Raw genomic sequence first — 27,761 nt, 5'->3', positions numbered from 1 at the left:
TCCACTGAGCACGGACTGAAGAGAACCAGTTCATATTACAACAGGGGGAGGGGCTTATTTTAGGAAGGATTTTTAGTGGGGAGAGTCCCAAGAAATTAGAATCTGTTACTTAAAGAATCTCCTTTTTTCTTTTTTTTCACGGTTGGGGTAAAGGAAACAGAGCTACCTCTCAGAGTATGGCGGGAGCAAGGCCTGCCCTTCTCCGCTACCCAGCCCCCCCCCCCCCCAGGCCATGCCAATCCTGTGAAGGAAATGCCTGCCCTGTCACCATGATCAAGCCTTGGTTTAGTTGTCTGGCCCTGTTCTCCACCATCACTATGTAGCCTGCCAGCCACTTCTCTCCGAAGGCTCTGGATTACACAGCAATGAGCAAATAGCCCTCCATTCCTTTCCCAACTCTCAAATCCCCAACAAGCTCCACCCAGGGCCAGACTGCCAAGAATCCAGCACAACGTGGATGGGAATCAAAGTCCGCAGGACACCCTCTCAAGGTGATCCATTTCACCGTGGCATCTGGAGCTAGTTTTCCAACACACAGAGGCCCATTACATAGCCTGTGAACTCAGACAGGCTCTGAAATGCCTTTGAAGTGAGGAGGGTGATAGTAGGAAGGGGACACTGAGCAGGGTGGCACTTTGCAGGGAGATGGGAACAAATAGAGGAAGAACCTGTGGTATGTTTCTGGCACTTTCCAGGAGACAGAGAGCTCTTATTCAAGGTGACTGACACCTGTTCTTGTTTTAGAAAAGTCTAAGAATGGAGAAGGGCCACCTGCGTTTGATTTTTTTAAAAAATTCCCCTTTAATATCCAATTCTTTTTGTTCTAATGATACTAGTATATGCACTCTTCTAGGCCTCCTGACCTACAGCTGCTGAGAGACCTAGGTCCCAGGAAGAAGTGACCCTGAAGATACCATCCCAGTTCCTGCTCCAGGCCCATCTCCCCTTGGAGAGTATAAACTGTGTTTCAGAGCTGGCATTTTAGGCTACAAGTCCCCCTCCCATGGTGTGACCAGATATCCAGAGCCTAATGCACACTCAAGGAGAAGTCGAGTTGAGTTTCTGAGCCATAAAGTTAGCCATCAGACACCCATGTGTGGTGCCCTATCACTGGGGAAGAGGGAGCAGTTGTTTATGAAGGGAGGCCTGAAACATCAAGCCAGGCTGGCTCACTGCATCACTGGGCCCTTCTTATACTTGCATTGTACAGTCTTCTATGAACTGGTACCAGAGAGAACCCTCTAAATCCTCAGATACCACCAGGGCCATGAAATCCTCCAGGCCCCTCTGAGGCCCCTGATATAAAGAAATAGGACTGTCTCTGTGGCCCCAAATCACACATAGCCTGCAAGCCCTTCTCCTGTATTGGCTCTGCCCCCTGACATATCCCTCTGTTTCAGAGACGTTTTCTTGCTGGTTTAACCACTACTTCTGGACCTGAATTGATGAGGTGGAGGTGGGAGTTGGTTGGACTGGACAGGTGTGAAATTTTAGGGAACTATGCAATGGCTAATTATGCAATGGCTCCCTTCATATTTTAACAACTTTATGTGCTCTCTACCACCAGTTGATAAGATAAAAAATATAGAATGTGCTTGAAGTCCAAGAGTAAATTCAACACAGGAATGAAGTGTGGAAAAGAGCTCCTGTTTGCACCTCCATTGTAGAAGACAGGAAACCCTGGCAGGCAGAAACAGCTCTATTAAAAGTGCAGGGGTCAAAGGGCTTAGTGAAGTGGGTAGGAAATCAAAGAAGTGCCTAGAGAGAGAGGAATTGGTCTATGGTGTCCACTGGCTCATGCAGGAAGGCGTGCAGCCTAGGCTGTCACACAGGACCCCAAACTCAGAAGGGTCCTGAGTTCTGCATAATGCTCTGTTTTTACTGTCTTAAATTCTTCCTAACATTTGAACAAAGGGCCTCACATGTTCCTTTTGTACCAGGTCCTACATGCATCTTCCTCCCTATTCAGCTCAGATGACTCAAGATGGACATAAATTGACTTTCAAACTTCTAGAACTTGAAGAAAAGGAGGGGAAACACAAGTGGGTGGCAGGAAAAGGGCTGGAGGGAGAAATCTCCCTCCCCCACCTCCGGAGAATGCCCACACAGGTCTAGGGAAGCTCTGGTTCCTGACCCCTCTCACCCTGTCCAGGAGTGGCCAACACAGGAAAGAACTTGGCTTCACAGGGGGTTCCTTCAAGTGGGGAGACATGCTGCAGGGGCATGAACGCACGAACAGCCCCTGGAAGCAGAACACCCTACTTCAGAAATAGGAATCGACTGAGAATATCATTTGGATCGCATCAGACATGCAGTAACAGAGAGAAGAGAAACTTCCATTTCCAACAGAAAAGCTTAGCGTTAGCTGAACATGGTGATTTCCCTCTTCTTCCCCTTAGCTCCCACCTCAAGACGTGCATTCAATGACACATGCTGGTACATTCCTTGGATGAAACTACCCAATCCTGAGCAAGACTCCTTTTCCTCTTAGAAGTGAAGAGCAACAATGTTGGGAGGGGACAGCCTGGGAAGCCCAAGCATTTCTGAGTGACACCACCAGTGCCTTGGGTTTTACAAATCTTCAGCTCACACATTATCTCAGCTGATGAAATAAAAATCCAAGCAAGTTAATGTGACACGGAGACTTTAACAAAGGTGCTCCAGGTCCTTAGGAATAAGTGAGAAATGCTTCAGATGACTGTGCTCACACTCATTCCTCGGCCCAAGCAAGCATTTCTGAGGTCATCTGAGGGCTAGCCTCAGAATATCTGTCATCCTCTCTGGAAGACCTGCCTTCAAGTTATGCCACTTAGCCCAAGTATCAGGAGGGCAGGAGGGGAGGGGTGAGATGGGAGTGGGGGCAGTGCTAGAAGTTTCTCTGACTCCTTTCTGTACTCTACACATTGGCTTGTACAGGGAAGAGGGCCACACTGGATTGCTCCTTCTAGAACAGGAGCTCTCCACATCCCTTCATCCTTGAACCACCTCATTCCCCAAGTGGTCCTTCCACCCTCAGACCTTCCTCTACTGGTGCCTTTACTCCCAGGAACTGATTCCGCAGTGAGACAAGCAGGGCCAAGCTGAGGGTTGGTGTGAACAAAGGTGTGGTGGAAAGAGAGAAAGAGCAGCAGATGAGCCTGGGGTTGGCCATGGACTTACTCTGACTTTCTGTGGCCCTGATGAAATGGAATAGAGGGTTCCCTGGAGACTCTTCCCCATTGGGCATTTGCACACACTCAGAGTCCCCCCTTTCCGTACTCTCCCAGGGCCCCCTGCCCACCTTGCACTTGAAAGGCTTCACGTCAGAGTGGACGATCATGTGTGCCTTGAGGGTCTGTTTCTGCACAAAACTCTTGTAACAGAGGTGACACTGGTAGGCGCGGATGTTGGTGTGGATCAGCACGTGTCTCTTCATGTTGGCCAACAGGGTGAACTCCCGCCCGCAAATCCCACACTTGTGCTCCTTCACACCCTGCAGGGAGGCAAGATTCAAAACAACTGTGGTTAGCAGGTAACCTGCTTTCATCTGGGTTGTAGTCTTTGTTTTCCTTTCTGCTGCATAAATCCATGATGAACTTTTTGGTAGGTATTTAGTTCCAAATGGTGTGGCTTTAGCCTTGTTAAATTGCTATTTTCCTGAAAAATGTTGATTACATAATCTTTTTTTTCTCCAAAAACCATAAACTACATAAAGTTAGAGAAAAGGAAAGCTAATACTTTTGTTGTTCCTGCTGCTGCTGGGGTTAATTTTACAGTAACAGTTCTTGGGGATTAACGGGATTTTGGTAAGAGTATTGTGGAATGATATTCGAAATGAATCTATAATCCTGCTTTCATGATAATGAGAAAAATACCTCCCAAACTGATAATATCATTTCCCATATCTTGAGTTCTTATTAATGGACTTGAAAATCCCAGAAGAACAACTTATATCGACACTTCCATAAAGTACAACTTGATAATCACCTCTTGAGATGGTCCCGTGAGTTCCTATAGGCCACAGTGACCTCTGTTTGATTTGGGTATAGAACCTCCTCTAAGCCAGCTTCTGTCCTATAGAGAAATGTGACAGATGATAGCTTTCTGAATTAGAAAAGGAGATTTTCTAGTTTCCTTGCTGTTTGTGGAGAGGTGTTTGAAAAACTTAAGCATCAATGCCCTTAGTTGAAAGCATTTCTAGGAACTCATAGCAGGAATAGAATAATAACTGATCCTGACTAACCAGTGCTTCCCTGTAAAGGCCTTTGCAAAGAATCTTGGTCCAGAAGGACTTTTTGGAAGGAAAATTTAGAGAACTCTAGCATTAAAATTAAGGTCAATACAGGCTTAGATCAAGTTGCCTAGCTAACAACTGTACTTTATAAATCCCATTTTGGCTGGTATTTATAGTGACTTATGGAGGGAGGGGTTCCATGCTTAGCTCTGCCTCTCCCTGCCTGTATTTTCAGTTCTTTAATTTGGGACACGGTAAGAAAGTACCGTTCCTCCGTTTTGATGAGCCCGTGACACTAAAGGGTGAGTTCAGATCTCTGCCCAGCCACTTACTGGCTGCATAGCCTAAGGCAGTGGTCGGCAAACTCATTAGTCAACAGAGCCAAATATCAACAGTACAATGATTGAAATTTCTTTTGAGAGCCAAATTTTTTAAACTTAAACTATATAGGTAGGTACATTGTTATTAACTCAATTAGGGTCATCTTAAGGCTTAGGAAGAGCCACACTCAAGGGTCCAAAGAGCCACATGTGGCTCGCGAGCCGCAGTTTGCCGACCACAGGCCTAAGGCAAGTCTTGTGGCCTTTCCTGGTGAAGTTTTCCTCATCTCAAGATGAAGAGGTAAGCCATGAGAACCTGGAATGCTCTCTAGTCTAATTATTGCAGAGGAGTACGGACTGATGCTAATGAAGATATCTCAATTTAAAATATGTGTTGCATATTCAAACAGTGAGTTTAAAATTATGAAATTAATGAAAACTATTTTCTTGATGGCTTATAAAATTTACTTAGGATCTTTCTCCTCAAGATTGTCTCTATACTGGCTATGATCCAGTCGTGCTGGGACCAAGAAGTATCTACTTATCACTGTTTTGGAATTTTCTAAAGAGAAATCTGTGTTAAAAGTAAAATTCACATGTGGGGTGGCCTCGAACCCAAGTGAATGGGAGCCTGGACACAACTTTGTGGGACACAGGAAGCTACTGTGTCTCTAAAAGGATCAGTAGAATCACAGAAGGGGAGTTTGTGGAGTTGTTAGGGGAAGGGAGGGAAGTGGGTGAAGAAAGGGAAGTCTTGGCAATAGGGTTCAAGAGCTCAGGTACTGGAGTCAGAGATTCTGGGTGGCTGCCCCATGCCTCAGCGTCTCAATTGCAATTTTGGAATAATGATACCGACAAGTAGCTCTTAGCATTGCTGACGGGGATTACATGCAAAGTAAAGCAGCTGCCACACAGAAGCATTCAATTAATACTACCCCTCGCTGTTTGCTGACACCCTTTATTAAAATGCATTCTGTTTCTTAATTTAAATGAGACTTATTTCAGATACCAGGCTGTTTTCCCATTTGACTTACAGAATTTTTATGTTTCAAAATGCACCTTTGATTCCTTATCCAGACATGTAGGAGCCCCATAAAATTATCTCTTTGGCGGCTGAAGTGTAGTTTCTTTGTTGATGGTCCCTGCACTCGGCAGGCCCCTCTTCTCCGGATGCTATCTACCGGTGCCTTGTGTGGGGCAGGAGCTGTCTGCACAGTGTTCATAAGGCAGCCACACATCTGATCGCTGCAGCGGAGCTAGAAATGCCCTGTGCTATGTCCTAACCTATCAGATAAAACCCATCATGGCAGAATATAAAGGGCATCTTGACTGGGAAGAGTCCTCCATGGACCTTTCAGAACTGAAGAATGTTTTAGGAACTCTGCCTTTCTGGAAGTCTCTCTTGCCAAGAAAACCACTTGAGGTCAAAGATGTGAGGTAAAGGTCAGTGGAGCAAACCTTCCCTCTCAGAAGCTCAAAGCAGCCCCAAGTCAGCTCAGCTGGGTAAGATTTTGGGACACCACTGGGGCCTTGTTTTAGTTCACCCCGGATGACTCCAGGGCTCTGGTTACAAACTCGGCTGAACTGAGACCTGTGGGCCTGTATTTCTCCTTGAAGACCCTGCTCAGGGAAGATAAAATCTAACCAGAGAAGGATGCTCTCTCATGCCTCCTCCATACAAACCACGGGGCACCACAGCCAACTGCGCAGGGGCTCCACCAGGGAAGCACAGACCCCGCTGGACGCAGCCTCTGTTCCCCCAGAGCCACCGCACATGAAGCAGGTCTCACAGTTGAGGGAGAAGACGGGGAAAGGAAACCACTGCTTCAGCAGCAAGGAACCAGGAGAGTTCTCTAGAAAAAGGCGCCGATGAATGTACTCAGGCACAGCACGGGTCTCCGGTAGATAAAGCCTGATGACACACTCATGCTGGCACCCTGAATGACGTTTCCAGAAACAGAATTTTAGAAATTCTGGGAAACGAAGAAGCCAGAGCACACAGACCTGCTGCTTCCTTCCTCCTTCCCACCCTCTTCTCCGAACAGTCCACATTATTTATTTCTAGGCCCATCTCAGACCCTAGGGAAGGACTTGATTGCTAGTCTCCTCATTCTCCCCATTGGCAGGTGAGGGAGGACAACAGGGCTCAGGGGAGGGGAGCCGCTGCGCAGGGCTGCACAGCTCCTCCTGGCGGAGGTGGGGAGCAGCGCGGGCTCCTGGCCCCTGACCCCAGGCGCAGCCAGGTGGCCCGCCCCAGGCTGGGGTCCCGCGTACCTTGTGGGTGAGCGAGTGCTGCTTCAGGTGGTGGGGCTGCACGAACTCCATGCCGCACTCGGAGCAGATGTAGGGCCGGATGTCCTTGTGCTTCATCATGTGGTTCTGCAGCTGGCTCGGGTACTGGAAGGTCTTGTCGCACTCGGAGCAGTTGTACTGGATGGGCCCGCGGTGCGTGGTGAGGTGCCGCTTCAGCTGCGCCAGGGTGGGGAAGTCGAGGCCGCACTCCACGCAGATGTTCTCGCGCCCGTTGGCGTGCTTGGCCTCGTGGGCCTTGAGCTCGCTGGGGTAGGCGAAGCCCCGGCCGCACACGCGGCAGTTGTGCGGCTTCACCTCGCTGTGCTGCATCATGTGGCGCTTCAGGTGGCTGGTCTGGGTGAAGGCCTTGTGGCACACCTGGCACTTGTGGGGCCGCGTGCCCTGGTGCGTGAGCATGTGCGTGTGCAGGTGGCTGAGCTGCTTGAAGAGCTTCCCGCAGCGGGTGCACGCGTGCGGCTTGATCCCGCTGTGGCCCAGGATGTGCGTGACCAGGTTGTACTTGGACGTGTAGGACTTCTCGCAGGTGGGGCACTGCCAGCGCTTCTGCGCCCCGCCCACGTCCACGTAGTAGCTGTCGTCGATCTGCACGTTCACGTCCATCCGCTCCACCTTCTGCTTGGCCTCCTCGCCCTCCGGGGGCTCCGCCTTGCGGGGCAGCAGCGGGTCGGGGGGCTGCTTGGGCAGGAAGGCGTGCCGGCTGAAGGGGAACGGGGAGGCTGTGGGCACGAAGAAGGGGAACAGGAGGCCCGGGGGCACCTTGGGGTAGTAGGGGTAGGGCGTGGGCAGGAAGGGCGCGGGCGCGGGCTGGGGCCACACGGCGCTGGGCTTCACCGGCTCCTGCTTGACGCGCTTGCCGCCCGGGGGCTCCAGGCTGCGGTAGAACTGGAAGCCCACGTTGCACAGGTCGATCATCTGCGAGTCGTATTTGGGGCGCGGGGGCTGCGGGAACAGCAGAGGGAAGTTCGGGTGGCCGTGGAGTTTGCTCTCCTCGGAGTGGAGGCCCAGGGCGGCTTCCTCAGAGGGGTGGGTGTAGGGCATCTTGGTGGGCACGCTCTTGCGTTTCCGGGACCCTCCTCCTTCAAAGACCCCCGGGAAGCCATCCAGGTCTCCGAGAGGAGGTTCGTACCGGAACTGGGAGAAAGGCCCCCTGAGAGCTTCTGGGAAGGGGTGTCTTTGGGGAGCTTTGCCCCGGGAAACCACTGGCTGCAGGCAGTGGGGGAAAGAGGGGGGCCTCTTCACACCCAGATTGAAATGCGCATCCTCATCTTTGATCATCTTCATTTCCTTCTGCATCCTTGGCAATGTTCCTTAAAGATAAAGAAAGTTATTGTTTAAAGAAGAACCTTTTTTCCATTAAGGCTTTTGGCTAGATGTCAGTACTAGTGTATGAAGAGTAATGCTTGCTTAATACTGACCCTCATTTATGCTAGGACTGTTCAAAAGATCCCTGCCCCCTCCCCCTGGGCCCCGCCCCCCAAACCCCTCGCAAACCTCGTCACAAACGTGGAGAGCACGGGCCTGCTGGAGGGGAACCCTAGGGCTCCAGGACCCCCTCAGCCACAGAGCCATAGCTGGGAGGGGGCTGCAGGTGGGGTGGGGCTGTGGGAGTGGACTTCATGGGAAAGAAGAGACCTGACAACTCACTGGGCTATTGGCCCCACTTAAGCTGAGGGTACAAGGCCCACAGAGATGCAGTGGCATGCTCAGGTCCCACAGCTCCTCCGCGGAGCAGTCAGAGCTGGGACTTTTCAGCCTGAGATGGAATTACGTTCCCTAATGGTGACTTAAATGTGTTTAAGTTTAGGGTTGTTTTTTCTCTAAGGGAACCCACTGTCTGGGGACCTTTACTGTTAAGGATGGGGATATTCAAGGCCATGTGGGAGAGGGGACTTGAACGATTAACTCAGATCTCAGATTTTCTGAGTATCCACCCTGAGCCAGGTGAGCTGCTGGGGTGTATGGAGTGAATGAGGTCAGTGTGATTAAGAAAAGCATATAACCCAATGTTACAAAGTCATCTTAGCACGTGTGCATTCTAATCCAACACCTGAAACAACGTCAAGTGGACAATTCCAGGATTGAGAGTCTCTAGAACTGCACTGGCACCTCCCCCTTCACACAGGTGTCAGAGTGAAAAATGCCCTTTGGTGACTCCTGCAGTACCTGACATTCCTCTGCTGAGCCAGCTACTGGGCCTGGTTGACTGCATCATGCATGTTGAGGACAGGCCATGCTAACCAGGGGCCGTGCTCTGTTTCACATGTCTCCTTGCCATTTTACCATCTTCCTCATGGACACTCGTGGGATGATCTAAGTGGCCTCGGGTCACTGGAGACAGGGCTGGGATAGGGTCCTGGACTAACTCAGGGCCCTGGCCCTTGGGAATGGCTGCCTGCTGAACAGTACAAGTTGAGGGTCCCGGGGGTGAGAAGGCCAACAACTTCGAGTGGTTTTCTGTAGCCCTTGGTAAGACAAATACAGTTTTTACAATACCTAGGTATCCCCATGTCGCATGTGTGCTTATGAGAGGTTTGAGAACTGTAGCACGGTTTTTTAAAAATAGACCTTTTTATATTGTATTCCCATTCCATGTACAGACAGTCCGACTGAAGGAAAAATTATGTGCCCTATTAAATGAACGTCTGGGCATTATTTAAGTTTGTGTTGTGAAAGTGTCAGTGAACTAAAATAATATCCATTAGTCTCTGTGTTTGTGTGAGTGGGAAGATAGCCCTGTATTGTCTTCTTTCCATGGGCTCCGGGCTTAGTAATTAAGAGGGAGAACTGGCATGTCCAGCGAAAAGAGGCCCACTCCTGTGTCCCACCCTCCTGCTTTTTTCTAAAGTTATTAGCTAAATGCTAGGTCTTCTACCACTGCTGCCTCCAGCACCAGGCACTTGTAGGAAGTGGTCAGCCTAGCAGAGGATGAGATGGAGAGCTTTATGGGGCTGGGAGGGGTGTGGGAAGGGCGGCAAAGTGAGGGCAGTGGTGCTGCCACTGTCAAAAGCACCAGGACAGGATGCAGAGGGCAGCGGCTCTCCGGTGGTTTTTCATGTTGACGAGGTTGCTTCTTGGCTTGCAATTCAGTAAGTCCTGAGCCCTAAACTCACATAGAATTATAGAGGTGGTGGCCTGACCCAAGAATTTGTTGCATCAATAGAAATAATTGGCTTTTAAACTAGGCTTATGTGTCCTATTGGAATGGAGGGAAAATGGCAGCTCCTTTCGCTGGAATTTCATTTTGGCCGCTGTTTTATACCTTCTTTGGAAATGAGGTCTTATTTGCAAATGGGCTGCTCAGACCGGAGAGAACTCTTCCACGTTACAAGTGACTATGGCAAACCACAGCAGAGCCCATCCACACGCACAATGGCTCTGTTTTATTCTGACCTGGTTAAAAGAGTCAGTTGATTCTTAATTTATAATCCAGAGCTTGACTGGAAAACTAAGCTCTCCGATATAAATGTCAGAACACAGGCCAGAACTTATTGATTTTTTTTGGGTGTATTTTATTGTTACAAAGGTATTTGAAAATGCATGGCTAATGATGTCTAGTATCTTTATATTATATTTTATATCTTATACTGGAAAGCTTCTTAGTTGGAAAGTAATATTATTGCTAATTTTGAAACTGAAGATATTTTAGTTTATACACATTATTGTTACCTTTGTTTAATATTTTTGTTTCTAGTTATGACACAGTCTACTAATTGACTCATCTTAATATATTAGGAGTGACATTTATAATATAATGTTCTTTTCAAAAGCATACTGATTTTCAGTATCTTCATTTTTATTTTATCACCACTGACCTAGTTAAAGCAAATAAACGTTGAACAGAAGTATGTGATTTTTAACATAAAAGGCAGAATTACGTTCCCCAAACCCTGAGACTTTACATAGGTACATTTTAATTTCAGTATAATAAAAAAATTTCCCCAGTTTCTGACTTATGCATATATACCTCACCCCCAAAATAGTAGTTATTAACTCAGGAGGTTTAAAAAGGCACTGGGATCCATCCATGGACATTTTTCCAGGACTTTGAAAACAGCAGTTCCTTTCTGCATAAAGGTCTTAAGGAGCACTGCCAATTCCTACAGAGGCCAAGGAGGGCTAGATCTGTTTCCCTAAGCCTTCTTTTCTTAAAAATATTTTTTTATTAATTTCAGAGAGGAAGGGAGAAAGAGAGACAGAAACATCAATGATCTGAAAGAATCATTGATTGGCTGCTCCCCGCTCATGGATCGAGCCTGCAACCCGGGCATGTGCCCCAAAGCAGAACCGAACCATGACCTCCTGGTTTATAGGTCAACGCTCAACCACTGAGCCACGCCAGTCCCTCAGCCTTCTTGGTAGATAATGCTCCTACCTCTTAATATCCCTATCTTCTTTTTTATTTATTTATTTTTTTTATTGCTTAAAGTATTACAAAGGGTATTACATATGTGTCCATTTTTTCCTCCCGCCCTAGACAGTCCCCTAGCCTCCCCTATCCCCCAGTGTCTTATGTCCATTGGTTATGCTTATATGCATGCATACAAGTCCTTTGGTTGATCTCTTACCCCCCTACCTCCTGCCCCCCAACCCTCCCCGACCTTCCCGCTGCAGTTTGACAATCTGTTTGAGGCAACTCTGCCTCTGTATCTATTATTGGTCAAAAGTTTATAATGGTCTCTATTATCAGTATCCCTATCTTCTGAGCACAGGGTGTAAGGCCAAGCCATAGGGGGTAAAAGAAAAGCACCCAAAAATCAAATCCATATTAAGGACAAGAAGTGTTGAAGGGAAGAGCAGGGGAAAAATGTCTTTCTCAGGAGGTAATTTATCTTGAAATCAGTCAATTTAAAATTCTGAGTAGCCTCTGCAAAACTATTAATAGATTCCTAGAAAACCTCATCGTGTGCCACCCATGTGCTCCCCACTATTTCTAAAAGCAGGTCCACAGACATCCATGTAGATATGGGATTCCTATGGGAGGCAAAAGAGGTTTGGGTGCAGCATTAATCTGCTTGGACAAGACAGGACAGGGGGCAGGGGAGTGATCTGGCTGCTCCCAGAAAACTGGCAGGTTGTAGGATAGTTGCCCATCAGGACATGCTGAAACATGTGCAAAAAGAAAGAAGACCTAAAATGACTAGAGTAGACAGCTACAGGATAGTGGAAAGCACGTTGGTTTGGAGCCTGAGGATCTGGGTCTGAGCATTGGCTTTGCATTACAGCTGTGGGGAACTGAACATGTTTTCTGGAAGGTTTGATTTTCTCATCTATGAAATGAGGTTGAAATATCCCCCAATGGGTTGTTGGAGACTTTAAAATAGAGTGTGTGTGTGAAAGTGTATTTAACACTAGACGATATGGTGTCCTTGAGGGGTAAGAAAGAGTGGACAGGAGAGGGTTGCGCTGATGATCACTGGATTGACGCTGATTGACATCTGTTTCCCAAGCTGTAGCTCTTTTCACCATCAACTGACATCTGGGCCTTTGCTTTGCAAGTTCAAAACCAAGGCTTTGCTCATTTACCCAGAGTTGGTACTATCACAGCAGTGAATGTGACCACACTCAAAGAGGCCAGTGTGTAAGTTAAAGAATACCTCTCATTCCTTCTCTATGGCTTTCTTTCTTATTATGGAGATATTTCTGGCCTTCGTTAATAACAGATGGCTTTGGTGAGTGGGGACAAAAGGGATGGGGGGGGGGTCTTGTGTGCTATTTTATGGGAAGTGGAAGAATTGCCCCTACTGTAATATTAAAGGTCACCTTCTAGGGACAGGAGGCCCTATTTGTCCAACCCAAAGTCTCAGACACTGGGACAGTGCTGGGTCAACACTAGCTTTTGCAATTCCTGCTAGACCATGGGGACAGGGTCTGTTTTATTCACTGCAGTGTTCCAGTCCTCAGCATGGTGCCTGGCACATAGGATAGATGCTCAGTAAACTGCTTGTGGGAAGAGCAAAATTCCATGTGGAGCTTTAAAATGTATAATTTTATCTTACATTTTTTAGACTGCAGATGACTTTTGGGGGTATCCCTAATTAGATCATGAGCACACTCAAATTCTCAGGTAGTTAGTATGGGAAGACCTCAATATACACACTTTGTGTGTGCTGCTGCTTACCTTCCTCAGTTTCTAAGGGCATCATTCTTTGAACGGACCCTCAGATTTGGGGTAAGCCCCAGTTTCTGGTTTCACTAATGCTAGGGAGCCATCCTTAAAGTGCCACAAGGTTCTGCAACCCAGTCATAAAACAGATGCCCAGAAAGTCCAATGGGCAGTAAGAGGTAGAAAGACCCCTGGACTGAGAATGTGAAACATAAACCAAGAGTGGGTAGTCACCCTGCACCCTTCCACCCTTTGTGACATTAGTAGCAGTTTACCCTTTGCACTAATGTGGGGGTGGGGAGGGAGAGGCCTTAGAATAATCAGACATTTTTATTGCCATTGTCAGAGAATGTTCTAAATTCCTGACTTTTTTCCATGTATACTCAGTCACCAAACCCAATAGGCTCTACATCAGGAACAAATTGTTGGAGGAGGAAAACATTGGGCTGGTCTGTGTTAGAGACATCTAGGGCTCAGGATGTCTTCTTTAACAGGTATTATCCATGAGAGTTAGTTATGAGGAAATGGGGAATGAATGGATTTTAAAAACAAAAACAAAATCTTCTCTGAACCAAAACAACCAATTAAAAATGCAAGGCCTAACAATATGAAACTACATTTGGGGGAAAAAATGCCTCTAATAATGCCCTTTAATTGGGAATTCACCTACTGCACCAAAATATAAATATTCCCCAGATAAAATTACTGGTATTTTGTGGTTCTCATTTGAATTGAAGGTCATTCCAGTAAATGCTAGAAGAGTCACGTGAGTCAGCATGACAGGGGCAGACCTATTTCTCTCCTTTCCGTTCATCCTGAAATTCATGGAACAATATTCTCTCACATTCCTTATTCCTTGACCATTTCCAGTGTTTCATTGGAAAACTTTACAATGAGAGAGAATGGCACTTTAATCATGTGGTCTATTCTCAAGAAAAATGGAAGCAGGAGGAGGTAAAAGTGGAGGAAAAGTTTAAGAATGAGAAGCAGTGCTAAGAGAAGCAAAGGGTGGGGAGTTGTGGGAGGATAAGAGGAAGACAGATGGGAAATACATGGATGACTGCCAACCTCTCTGCTCAGACAAAGGGATCCTGTTATAAGACTCCTCTGATGTGGGATTTTATTAGACCACCTGATTATTTCTGAATTTGTGATAACAGGAGACTTTGAGTCTTAGAATTAAATTTTCTAATGATTCAACATAATTGTCTTAATATGTATCTAACTGTGCTGCTGAGTTCTTCAACTGCAGGTATTTGGCAAATAATCATTTGGTCTTGTATTCCTGCACTGGCAGGAATATAGGATCTCTGAGTATCTGAATGATAGAGCAATAAATTCTCAAAGAAAAGAAAGGTCTGCCTTGTCACTCCCTGGGTTAGTGGTAGAGCTGAGGAGAGGTGACCAGATCTCAGGATACCCCTGTGGCTACCATTTAATTTATAAACCAAAATTCCTCCTATTTTATTTTAAAAGTAATTTGTCAGCCTATGGCATGGACTGAGTCCCCTAGGTGGTCAGAAATATTAATAAGACCTGTTCATATGTGAAATAATTAATTGAACTCACATAATTAATTTTTTTAAGTTCCTAAATACCATCAAGATATAATATAGTTGAAATCAAGTTTAGTTTTCCATTCTTTAAACTGTCCATAATGAGTATGCATATATACCATTTATCCTATATAATAAAAGCATAGTATGCAAATTGTCCCCTCGACCGGAGTTCTTCTGGGAGTTCGACCAGGGGGTAGGCCAGCCAGGGGAAGGGAGGGAGTACCCAGCCGGCAGCCACTAGGGACACTACTAGTGCACAAATTTCGTGCACTGGGCCTCTAGTATATGCATATTTTTAAAGAGCCTTTATTAAAACAACAGCAATAAATTCAGTTACTAACTTGCATAAGTTAAATGGATGCGTGTTTTACTTAGGAAAGTTCTTAATGCCTAGACCTAGTTTCTGGAAAGCAGGAGTAGATACAATTACTTGAGCACTGGAGTAACTGCTAGTGTATTGGGGTTATCTCTGTCCTCGTGACTCATTTAAAGGAAGGAAATGAATTGGTGATATGACTTAGCAGTTCTCTTTCCCAACCCTCAGAGCTAATATAGTTCTTGTGGATAGAGTTCCAACTGGAATGTTAGAGTTTTTCTTCTACTTTCTTTGGGGGAAATGTCCTTAGAATATATGTCAATTTTTTTGTGTGTTTTTTTGTAAGTTCACAGATCAAGTAAACTTGATATACCCACTGCTAGCTAAGCAGATATTCATACACATATTAGAAAACCTCATTTTATCCATCTCTGGGAATGACAGCATATTTGTCTGATGGGCTTCATAACTGGTAGATAATGCCAGAAAATTGATCCTCTGCAAACAAAAATGTTAGAACATATAATAGAAGTTAGCCATCTGTGGAAGGAATCTATTTTGAAAATGTAACTCAAGGCAGTATTTTTTTGCTGGGAGTGGGGGGAGTGAAGAACTGTTTTATATCTTGATTATGGTGGTAGTTACACAACTTTCTATTTGTCAAAGCTCCTAAAATTCAAAGGGTGAATTTTATTATATGTGTGTTAAAAATAAGTTGAAAATATAAAGGAAACATACAAAAATGCTACTTTGCACATTATTATGAAAAGAGTAATAGAGGATATTTGGGAAACATACAACAACAGTTAAGGCAGCCAGACTCCACCCTCTAATCAGTTCATATCTATGGAATACATCCAATAATATGCATATGGCCTATAAAGAGAGGACCTGGGTTATATGAGTTGATAACAAAAGAAGAAACTTTAAATGGCAGAAAATAACTTTGTTTTGATTTGTTTTGTTTTTCTTGTATATATTCTATTCAGCAAGAATATCGTGAGATAGGGATGGTGCATTAAGTTATCTTTCAAGGTCTTCTAATCTTTGGTCCTGATTGCATTCAGTAAACAGTCTTCTATAATTGGTCCAACATTATTTAATGTGTAAAGTAGCAAACAAGATCATTCTGGTCATTAGAATATATACTCCTGCCCATTGTAAATCAATAGATTGGCATTGACATTCAGGTTCCCAGATCACTCTTGGAATCATTTTCCCTAAGCCCAATTAATTGAGTGCTCTTACAAAAATGGAACTCATGAATCTCCAAACCCACAAGCCAAATTCTGAGTTATGGCAACCATACCAGGCACTGCCTTCCCATGAAGTCTACCTGAGCAGCCAACTGCCTTCTTCTTTGATACTTTTCATTAGGTATATCAACCAGACTGTCCCAGGAGTCTACAGGGCAGGGAGTGGAGAGAACCTCACCTACTGGAGGCTTTACGGAGACCTAGAGGTGAAACTTTCCTTTCCACCAGAGCTGGAAGAAAATTCCTTACTTCTCTGAAGTCTATCACATTTGTTTGATGTTCCACTCATTGATAGGATCCCATGCTGTTCATCATCTTTCCTTGTGAGTTCGTATCATATATTTCTAACAGGATCTGGTTAGAACATCAGAAACTTGCCTGGTACCTTCTATGTTCTTGGAATCCAATCATTACTTGGGAATTTATTTGACAAATAATCATTTTCTGGCTTCCTCTTGCTCCCTGGTCCCAAGCAGAATTTTGGTATTACAGGGGGAAAAACAATAACTGGTTGACTTGGACTTTTCCAATCTACTTCAAGAGAACTTTACATCAATAAACTGCCAAGAACATCTCCAGTGAGGAAGACAGTTTAGCTAAATGAAGGCATAGCAATGAGTAGGGTAGTGCTCTTTAGAAAGCATGCCCCCACTCCCACCCCTTTGCTTCATCCTGTCTCAGGATCCTTGCCTAGTGTGTGCCATATTCCTTTGACCTGAGAGGTAGAATGTCTTATTACACTGAAATAATATGAATATATATGGGAGGGTTCTGGGGATCAGATGCCACTAATTCGCTGAGGAAGTGTGTCACCATAGGGTAGAACATGCCCACATTATAGCAAACACCACTATTTCTCTCACTCAACAACTGCAAGTTCTCCAATTACCCTCTAGGCAATGTCCATTGGCTTCATGGAAATGCCCACCCTAATGACCAGATGGATCTATGATCTCACCTTTTTTTTTTAATGTAGAAAGAATTCCTGCTCTATTTCTGCCTTCTGATGAGTAATCGCTCTTCATCTTGGATACTTTTTCTCCCTTGCACTTTATAGCTTAAGATCTTGATTGACCTACTTTATGTTGATTTTTTTTCTATTGATTCTGTTCACTAAAATCATTCTTGGAAAATATATATACTTATAAAATATATGTACTGAGCTCCTCATGTATATGGGCACATAGCCTATCTCTGGAAAAACAAACACACACAAGAATCTGGTAATATTGGTTGTCTCTGGGCTGGAACACCGTATGGCTGAGAGAGGAAGTCTGGGAGCCCAGTAGCCGAGTTACCAACTTCATACTCTATAGGAGCGTGTCCAGTTGCCTGGATGGAGACTTGTAATTTTATACCCTTTCAACTTAGACTTTTGTACACTGGCTGACTTAACTATTCAAATACTTGTATTTTAAAAAAAAATCTATATTGGCTTTCAAACAGCAAACATTTAGACAAAATTAGTTTTAGGTTCGCTTTTTTTAAAGAATTCTCTTGAAGCATTTCTTTGCCAAAGGTCTTTGGTGCCCCTGGCAGAGTTCACTCTAGTGTGTACATTGGGCATGCAGCCTTATGACCCATGCTTATATCATCAGGGAAAAAAGCATAAGTACCTGAAAAGACTCTGACTAGCAGGAGCCTCCACAAAGGCATTCACCTGCCTCCACTTCAGCTGCCTCCTCTGTGCCTGCACTGTGCTGGGCATCAGGAAGACAGTGTCGAATAAGCCATACATTGGCCTCAGGAACTCACCAACTGGAAGAAGAAGTGACAAGCAGGTGTGCAGAAAAAGTCCTAAGAGCTGTACTAGAGGAATCTTGAATAGGTATGTTGATTTGCTGAATATGAGAGAACAAGAAGAATGACATTTCTTTCACATAAAATATTTTCTTTCAAGATACTATTTCCCCCCATTTTGTCATTAAAACCTAGATTAGAACAACATAAAACAGATGAAGCAATAGCTGTGAAAGTGAGACAAGCAAGGGAAACGTCCCCTTCCCCCTACCAGTGTGTTCTGTAGAACAGAAGGAGACTTCGGTGACTTGACAACTGAGTAAACTGAATTAGGAAAGCCAGGTGTGTGTAAGTCAAAAATAAATGACTTTCAACCTTGAAAATTCAGACAATCATGAATCTGATCTGAAGAATCACAATAATTACACATTACAGAACACACATGGCAAATACAACTAATCCAGTTTCTCTGTTCTACCCATCCCTGAACTTTTCCTTGACTACTTCCCCAGTACTGATGAGAAACTCTGGGATGCTAAGAATGAGACTGTTGGATTTGAGACCATGTCAGGTCTTCCCCTAGGGTCCTAAGGTAGTTGGGTTGTTTAAAGGTTTCTTTCTAAAATAAAAGTCCAAACCTATTTGTGACACTGCAGAGTCATAAAATGTCAAAGCACAAAACCTAAACTTTTCTGTGTCTTTAATGCCATGTACAATGACTGACACTTCCATTTTTAAGAAGAGTTTTCAAATTATAGTAATTTTTTAGTGTTAAAATGATTTTCTGTTCTTTAACAATAACTAGCAGATAAAACTCCTCCCTTTCTGCTTTCCTTCTAACAAATAGGGAGAATGCATTTTTGTTTGTTTAGGATTAGTCATCAAAAGGAATATAATTTGTTTTCAGAGCTGGTTCATCTTGCTTTTAAACATAGATGTAGTCTACAGGCTATCCCATGTGTTGTGTTTAGAGCATGGCCCTGGAAAGCAATGCTCACATTCCCACGAAGGAGCATATTCATATTAGTACCCCTAACTTCGCACCTAACTCATCCCTTTTTTGTACCTCAGATGCATATTATGTTAAAATATAATTATACTCTAGGATTCATTATTGCTTCAATATGTCTCTGATTCTTAGATTGTCCTTTATCAATTTCTTTTTCTAGTATGTTCTCTTCCATTCACTCCAAATGTTAACGTTATGCATAGAAAAACAAAAAAGGACCAAAGAGTCACTTTGCCAACACCTTCCACCTTGACCATTCAGTCTTGGATGGTTTTTACAAAATCTTGTTCATTGTTTCTTGGAAATGACTATTAGCTTCTCTCCTTCTTCCCATTCCCATATCCAGATCGCTCATTCAAGTGGCTACTATTTCACCCCCTAGATTATTTTCACCAGTTTCCAACCACTCTTCCAGATCTTTCTTCTCCTTCCTTCCAAATCCCTCAAATACCAATGCCAAATCCATTTTCTAAAAATTCACCACTCTTTCTAAGACAACTCTATTCAGGAACCTGCAATAATAGTGTGTAGAGAATGCTGCTGTACATAGTGTTAATATTGCTAATTGCTGTTTCAATATTTGTTCCCCCTTCTCCCTTAAGAAACAGAACCCTGATTTATTTGTGGTGAGAATGTCCCAGCAAAAACACTAGCTTTCCCAGACATCCTTTCAGTTAGGGGTTGCACTTTGCCACAGTTCTGGCCAGTGAGATGCAAGCAGAAGACTGTTAGTGCTTTCTGAGAAAGCTTTTGCATTCCTAATGCAGAAACCACCTGCTTCTCCTTTCCTGTCTTTCTTTTTTCTGCTTGGAATGTGGATATGAGGCTGGGGGTGGCACCATCATATTGGGGCTGGGAAGCAGCACAGTTACTGACAATGCCTCCCACAAGGTATGGTAGAAGGGAAGAGGGAACGTGTCAACATGGAGCTACTGTACCCACTTGGTACTGGTTTCCTTATTTAAGAAAATGAATCCTTTACTTAAGAATTTGGTTAAGAAAATGTATTCAGAGTTCTGGGGCTTGTAGCTAAAAACAAAATCCACCTGAAACACAAAGCAAATCAAGTGAAAACTCCTCGCCCTGACCTTCAAAGTCCCCTTCTCTCTAAAGTCTTCTTAACCCCAAGCTTTCATTATTCAGTTCATGCCTCGTTGCCTCTGTCTAGATTGGCCTACTTTTAGGAATATTCTTTCCATTGATCCATCCCATTCTTTCAAGATGAACTCAAATTCAGCTTCTTCCTGAAAGCCTTCCCTCCCTAGTCTTATGCCCAATTATCTCTCTTTTCTCTCGAATCCTATTGCAGCATCTCACAGAATCCTGGTTAAACACAGTGTTTTCCCCTGTATGCCACTCTGGTTATTTCATGGTTAGGTTGTTTTTCCAACCAGCACATAAGCTCCCTCCATCGTGAGATCCACACTCTTCTATCTCTCATTGCATCTTGCAAGATACTGATCACCATCAAGATACTCAGTACAGAGCTGTTGCCTGGTTGGGATTCAGTTGGTATGCACTGCTATATTTGCTTTTAAAAACAGATTTGTCTGTGGCTTTAAGAGCACATGTGAATTTAGGCTGCATTTCCATCTGGTAAGTTAATATAATCATTGGTTGGCAGTTCAGAATTAGTATGAATTAATTTTCCACAGGGAGAAACTTGCAGTAGCAAACACGATCACTGTGTTTTCTTTATCGCTGTGAACATTATGTTGGATTCACATGTTAATAGAGCATTTCCTGGGATTGGAGATCAACCTCCAACCCATGAGATCTGGGTTTTCAGCATTAAGAGGTTATGAGATTAGGACTCCTTGGTGTCCATTGCTCCCTGTCTCAGAAGGGAGCAAAGGCCAGTGAAAAGGCTCGGCTTTGGCAAAGGGCTACACATCTGCTGTCAAGCTCCTGCACTGAGCCGGGCAGGACAGCTGCAGAGGCGGATCAGCCCAAAAGCCTCTTTGGAGGGCTGGTTTCTCCTTGGAAGGCACAGGAAGAAAGGAGAAGGAAGAGGAGAAAATGCCAGTGAGGATTAAACCCTTGAGGTTTTAACTAAAATGGAAGTAATCACAGGACTTTTGTTTAGACAGTTTTATGTTCTTCCATAGGCACTTAACTGAAAATCAACAAGGACATCAGGCAGGAAAGGGATATCCAAATTCATAAATGAAGCTTATGTAACATCTCAATTTCTACATTAACTTCCTTCAGGGAGGTATAACTACATTCATATCCTTGCTTTCTTCCTCTCTGTCTCAAACATAAACACACCTACATGCACACACACACTCACAAGTGTTGCTATATTCTTTGTGTGTGTGTGTTATAGTAACAAAATAGAATTACAGACACTCTGGAAAACAGTATAGAGGTTTCTCAAGAAATTGAAAGTAGAACTACCGTATGATCTGGTAATCCCACTTCTGGGTATACATCCAAAGGAAATGAAATCATTATCTCAAAGAGATATCTGTGCTCTCATGCTCATTGCAGCATTATTCCACCATAGCCAAGGTATAGAAACAGCCTAAGTGTCCATCAATGGGTGACTAGATAAAGAAAATGTGATGGTGTGTGTGTGTGTGTGTGATTGTGTGTATAATATAATGGAATAATATAATGGAATATTATTCAGCCTTAAAAAAGAAGGAAATCCTGTTACTTGCAACAAGATGGATGGACCTTGAGGGCATTTTACTAAGTGAAACAAGCCAAACAGAGAAAGACAAATACTGCATATATCACTTATATGTGGAATTTTTTCAAAAGTTAAACTCATAGAAACAGAGAGAAAAGAAGTGGTTACCGGAGGGGGGGGGGCGGATAGGAATAGGTCGATAAAAGGGTACAAACTCAGTTTAATATGAATAAGGTCTGAGGACCTAATGTATAACATGGTGACTATAGTTGATAACACTACATTGTATAATTGAAATTTGCTAAGAGAGAAAAATTTAAATGTTCTCACCAAAAACATGGAGGGGGAATATGTGAGGTGATGGATGTGTTAACTAGATAGGGGCATATTTTCATAATGCATATGTGTATCAAAACATCATGTTGTACACTTTAAATATCCTACAATTTTATTTGTCAATTATACCTCAATAACCCTGAAGAAAAGGGAATTATCTTCAAAGATATAGCCCCTCCTAATATCATAAGTAGCACAACTCTGCCTTATGGAATAATGATCCTTAGTCTAGGAATTGCAATGATTTCTTTATTTGCTGTTTTAATCTCAGTTTTTAAAAAAATTTAATTAGCAAAACAAACTAACAAAAAGAAGGAACGTGTAAAATAATTGTTCCTTTTGGATTTTCAGTGGGACAGGACTTGGGGCAAATGCCCACAGGAACCATTTATAAATGCCTGTGAGTTACTTTGGGGCCCCTTAGTGGTGAGGACCCCACTGGGCAGCCTTGAACGTGAAGGAGAGAGTGCCCAAGCCTATGAGCAACAACACAGGCCTGCGGGCCTGGAAGGTACTCAGGAGTGACAGCCAGGCTGCCTCCACAGGTGGCTCTCTGATTGGCTTATTACCCAACACAAACAAGGCTTATGGGGGTGAGGAGAGAAGAGACTCCTGCAAAGATGTATAAGATACAATACCTTTCCTCAGGGAGCTTGCCACCTAGTTGAGGAAATGAGCTAGAGACCACAAAATAACAGATCCTCTGAGTTGGAGAGAACCTAGAAGGTCTAAAAAGGTAAGCCATGTCATAACTCTCTTAACCTTCAGAGGCTTGGTTTCCAATTGATGAGGCTGATAATTCCCCCTTTGCAGTGGATTAAATGAGACAATGTATCTTGAAGAGTGCCTGTACATATTAAGTATAGTTCAATCTGCTTTTACTGTTATCATTATGACAAGCCAGCAAATTGTGTTCAATAAATGATGCTGACAATAGGATATCACTTTAGAGTGAAGTGGCCACTGAGGTCAAAGGGAAAGAGGATGGGGGCATTCTTGAATTAGAGCACTGAGGGTAAGGCATGCCACGTGAGGTGGCTCCTGGTTACAGTGGTAATCTGGGCTATCCAATCAGGGAGGGTCTGCCATGTTTCATCAGCCTGTAGAAACTTGGTTTAGGGAACAGTGAACAAAGAGCAGGCCTCTGATCACAGCCTGTTGCTAGATCTGAGTGCTAACAGAGCTCATGAGCAAAGAAGGAAAGTATGACCCCACAACAAAGATGGCCTGGCCACTCTGTCTGAAATTATGCAATCTAAAGTTACTAATCTCCCCATCTTCCAGCTCTTTCTTTTACAGCCCCAACTTTTATTTTCCTGGTAGCACTATCACAACATATCTTGGCCATTCATTTATTTATTCTCTGTCTTGCTCTACTAGACCATGAACTCTATGTGACCAAGTACCTTGCCTATGCTATTCACTGTTGTACCCACCTAGAAGAATGACCCAAATATAGTAGGTCAGTACATTAGAATCACCGGAGAAGTTTTCAACATACCACACTGCCCCACCCTCGTCACACACACACACACACACACACACACACACGCTGTGATGCCTAGGTGCCTCCCCAGATGTAAATTTCATCAGGATCTCTGGGGATGGAGGCCTAGGAATTGGTGCATTTTAAAAGCTCTGTAGGTGATTATCATGGCCACCCAAGGTTAAGAACTACTTTAGAAAGGTGCGCAGTAAAGCTCTGTTGAATGTAAATGACAGGACCTATACACTAAGGGGAGCATGAATGGGCACGAGATGGAAGAGAAGGGATTCTGATGGGAAAAAAAACCCTGTGACTTGCACTCACCCCTGCCTTTCCCACCAGGCTACCAGTGAGGGGTGTGGGGGTGAGAAGATTCTCCTCCATGCCAAGGCTGAGTTGATGAAGCACAGCTCATGGAAATGGCTATTTTGGGGTCCAGGCAAACCACAAAGGGAAGGTTCCTGGACAGGTCATGCTGTACTCTAGGAGTGGTGGGGGTACCACTGGTGCATCATTTGTGTGCATATGAGTCTTAGACTGGAGACCCTTCCCCCCGCTTTTCCTCTTCCCAAGCCTCCACACCCCCCCCCCCCCGCCCTCAAGGCCCTGCCTACAATGCTTAGCAATGAGGAAGAGGGTCAGGATGGTGTTCTTGCTGCATGACTATGATACTTCTGAAAGGTTGAGCTGTGGGATTTTTTTTTCTTTTCACTTCTCTCTTGGAAATCACCTCCATATGCTGATTGCACTGTCGTACAAGACTTCTTCTTTACATTGAGAAAGCATTCCCCACTATATTTAGGAGGCAAAGTGGGGCTGCTATAATTTCAGCTTCCTTAATAGCTTTCAATGCCATCTATCAAGGTTGGTTTTCTTTAAAAAGTTTTTTCCCCCCAAAATAAACAACTAAATGTAAAATCTTCCCTTATACTTTGATTGAAGGTTCACATCTTTTGGAATATCTAGCTCATACTTTTAGAAAGAAGCAGCTGGTTCTTTTCACATTTAATTCCAACACAACGCCGCATTCAATTTTCCACTCTCCCAGATAGGGTACACAAACTATTGGAAAATATTCGATGACACTAATCCAAATGTCTGCATTAAGTGTGGGAGAAAGGTAGAGTACACTTATAAAATCCTGGACTCTGAGCCAATGGCATTGAAGTGGCTGACCCTAAGAAAACATGATTGTGGCAGAAAAGGATCTAGCTACTATTGCTATCCACAGGGAGGAACCTTTGAAACTGGGGTTGAACAATCAGGTTTTTGTTCCTGGTTCAGGGTGAGTGTTTTGCCTAATGGGCTTTGCTAAAAATCAATGGTATTCGTAGTAATTGTGGCAGCTATCATTGACTGAGGATTCACCATATGCACGGCTTTTACATGGATTCTCTCTTTCCACTGCTATCATCCCTATTTTACAGGTAAGGAATTTGAGGAACAATGGGTATAAATGATTTGTCTAAAGTCACATAGCCTAAAGGTGCCAGCTCTTAGCCAGGGTTTAGCAATCTTTAACTGTAAAGGGTCAGAGAGTAAGTATTTTTTGGCTTTGTGAGGCCTACAGTCCCTGCTGCAACTACTCAACCCTGCTATTGAAATGAAAGCAGTCGTGGTAGCTATGTAAACAGTGGGAGTGTCTGTGTTTCAATAAAACTTTACTTACAAAAACAGGCTATGGACTGGTTTTGGCCTTGTGCCTATAGTTTGCTAACTCTTAGCCATGACACTAAGCTCTCTTTTGAGGCCTGTTGCTAGACTCTTCTATTTCAATAACCTTCTTTCAAGATCTTTTATATTTACATATGAGTTATTGCAAACACTCATTGAGCCTGCAAATACAATAGCCTACTGAGTAAATAACTGAGGTTTTAAAATAACCATATCCCTCAGTGCTAGCAACACTCTGAATGTTGTGATGGGAAAGGGCTTTTGAATGAGTGGGATTATAAAACACCCAAGGATCCTTCCGAGGAAAGCTTACAGGTGCAGCTCAGCCCTCAGGAGTTTGTAGGTTGGCAGGATGGGGGAGGAGTTACATTTTTTGCAGTATCTGCTCTGTGCCAGGTCCTGTGCAGGACTCGCCATGCTCTCCTATTTCTTCTTTGCCACTCCTTCCATGCACGTTTCAAGGAGGCGCTCAAAAACACACCAACAAAATCAAAGAAGTTAAGAAAATGGAGCATTATCTTTAATCCTTACATCAATCTTGCAAGAAAGGTGCCATTGTTCCATTTTAGAGATGAGAAAGAGAAGCTCAGAGGGGAAGTTACTTGCTTGAGGTCAAAGAGCAAATGAGTGGCTGAGGTGGCATTTCACCCCAGATGTGCCCAATTTCTCAGCCCGTACACCTTCCATTAGCCACACTGCCCCCTTCTAGTGGACTGCACACCTCACCTCGCTTCATAACTCACTACTAAGTGAGCTTGGAAAGTCAGTTAAATTTGAAATTCTATTTAATTCTACCCTGTAAAAAGGAGAATAAGAAACCTTGGCATATCCTACTTGCTTCACATAGTTGCTGTAAAAAAAAAAGCAAGATGGAGCATGTGAAAGATCCTTGTACTTCCAGGCATGTATGATGGTGGCATCTGTCAGGGAACTGGTCATAGCTGTGGCATCTCCTTGCCACACTGCTGGCACCTAAAAGGGTTCCCCTACACCAGGGGACCCCAGTCACTGAATCATTCAGACTGACCAAGTCTGGGAAGGAATTGACCCCCAGAAATCCCCTGAAATCAGCCCAAAGCTCAGGAACTTGGAAAAGGTTACAGAATAGTCATCCCATTCTAGTCACATAAATGACTCTTATAAACACACACATAAGTGTCATCGCCATCCCTCTGCACACCACCTTCCTCCCAAGAGACCCTCCTCCTGCGTCCATTCTTCTAGTTTCAGACGGGCTTTTTCTTGTTGGGATGAGTGTAAGTCCTTTCTCCCTGACCTAACGCCAGCCCAGTAGTTTCAACAGTGTGGTGGCGAACATGGTATCAGCTTCATTCAAAGCCCACAGCTCCAGCTCACCGGCTGTGAGGGCTTTCATGTGTCTTTGCCTTAAATATGTGACCTTTCAAAAACGCTTGGCTGAAAATGAGAATGTATCAAAGTTGAATAGCTTGATTATATAAGGAAAAAAATCCCTGCGTTTAAAAACTACATAAAATTAAAAATGAAATGGCAAACTGGAGAAATGTTTGCAACATACAGCAAAGAGATAGTATTATTTGATATCTGTGAGCTTCTACAAATCAATCACAAAAGTAACTACTTAAAGTGGAAAAACAGAGCAAAAGCCATCAGAAGGCAAGGCACAGGAACAATTCTAAAGACAAATTTTTAAAAATCCTTTTGGATAGTTTCAAGTAACACCTGACACCCAATCCTCATGTCATTACCAGTAATGGAAATGTTTTGACAAAACATGCAGAATTATATCTGGCATATTTAAGATGTGCATATGTGTGGTGGTGTGTGTAATCTCTCTCTATAAACCTACACCTGCTTAAGACATTTCAGATGACTGGAGAGAATGATAATGGAGAAAAGGATTGGACTGAATTTCAGATTTAAAGTGTATGAAAACAGCATATACAAATAGAACCAAGATTTCAACTCAGAATTTGGACAAAGGGAGAAAGAAATATTTTCAGTTAACCCTCTATCAGCAGACTTGAACTGTAGTGGTCCACTTACAGGTGGATTTTTTTCAATAAATATAGTAAAGGTATTTCTTTTCCTTAAGATTTTTTCCATAACATTTTCTCTCCTTTAATTTTCTTTTATTGTAAGAATACAGTATATAATACATATAACATACAAAATATGTGTTGATTGTTTATGTCATCGATAAGGCTTCCAGTCCACAGTAGGCTCTTAGTAGTCAAGTTTTGGGGGGAGTCAAAGGTTATATGAGGGTTTTCAACTGCACAGGGCCAGGGTGCTAGCACCCTTAACCCCCACATCGTTCAAAAGTCAGCTGTATATATATTTAGGGGGAAAGATGGAAGCAGCCTCACAAACACTTCTTTTGCAACAATGTCTGGAGTGAAGTATACAAGATCTGAGGCTCATCGAAGGCAAACCACACTGGGGATAAATCCATTCGTGAAACTAAATCATCCTAAGCAAATGACATTTCAGGAATAGAGACCAAAACCAAAGTGTGAGGGACATTTTCCAAATCAATGTTAAAGTGTGCAGAAACAGCAGGATCTAAACTGAATTAGTGTTGTGTGACAAATTGATGAGGTGATGAGGAAAAGCCAATTAAGATATCCATGGGCCTGTTCTGAGAGTCTGAATGCTACAATACTATATCTAGAGGATTCTGAGCAAAGAATATTTCCTTGGAAGGGTTAGAAAAAATGCTTTTCAATAGCCTATTTTCTATTCCTTTCTCCTTTTCCTTCTCCTCCTCTTCCTCCTCCTCCTCCTCCTCCTCCTCCTCCTCCTCCTCCTCCTCCTCC

At 43.8% G+C, this 27,761-nt stretch overlaps 1 protein-coding gene across 4 annotated transcripts in view; it reads right to left on the bottom strand.

Annotated features, from left to right (window-relative positions):
* Window positions 1-27,761, bottom strand: part of ZNF366 (zinc finger protein 366) — a 60,860-nt gene that overhangs the window by 12,179 nt on the left and 20,920 nt on the right. For 3 of the 4 annotated variants that reach the window (XM_059694358.1, XM_059694359.1, XM_059694360.1), the window contains 2 exons: window positions 6,808-8,153; window positions 3,281-3,472 (listed from right to left, as the gene is read on the bottom strand). In XM_059694358.1, the coding sequence (XP_059550341.1) occupies window positions 3,281-3,472; window positions 6,808-8,153 (1,538 nt within the window). The remainder of the gene's footprint in view (window positions 1-3,280; window positions 3,473-6,807; window positions 8,154-27,761) is intronic. The other variant, XM_059694361.1, reaches the window with a different exon arrangement.

Source organism: Myotis daubentonii, chromosome 4 (genome assembly GCF_963259705.1).
Source record: "Myotis daubentonii chromosome 4, mMyoDau2.1, whole genome shotgun sequence".
NCBI lineage: Eukaryota > Metazoa > Chordata > Mammalia > Chiroptera > Vespertilionidae > Myotis > Myotis daubentonii.
The sequence above is the reverse complement of the archived record's forward strand: the minus strand, read 5'-3'. Positions and strand labels throughout refer to the sequence as shown.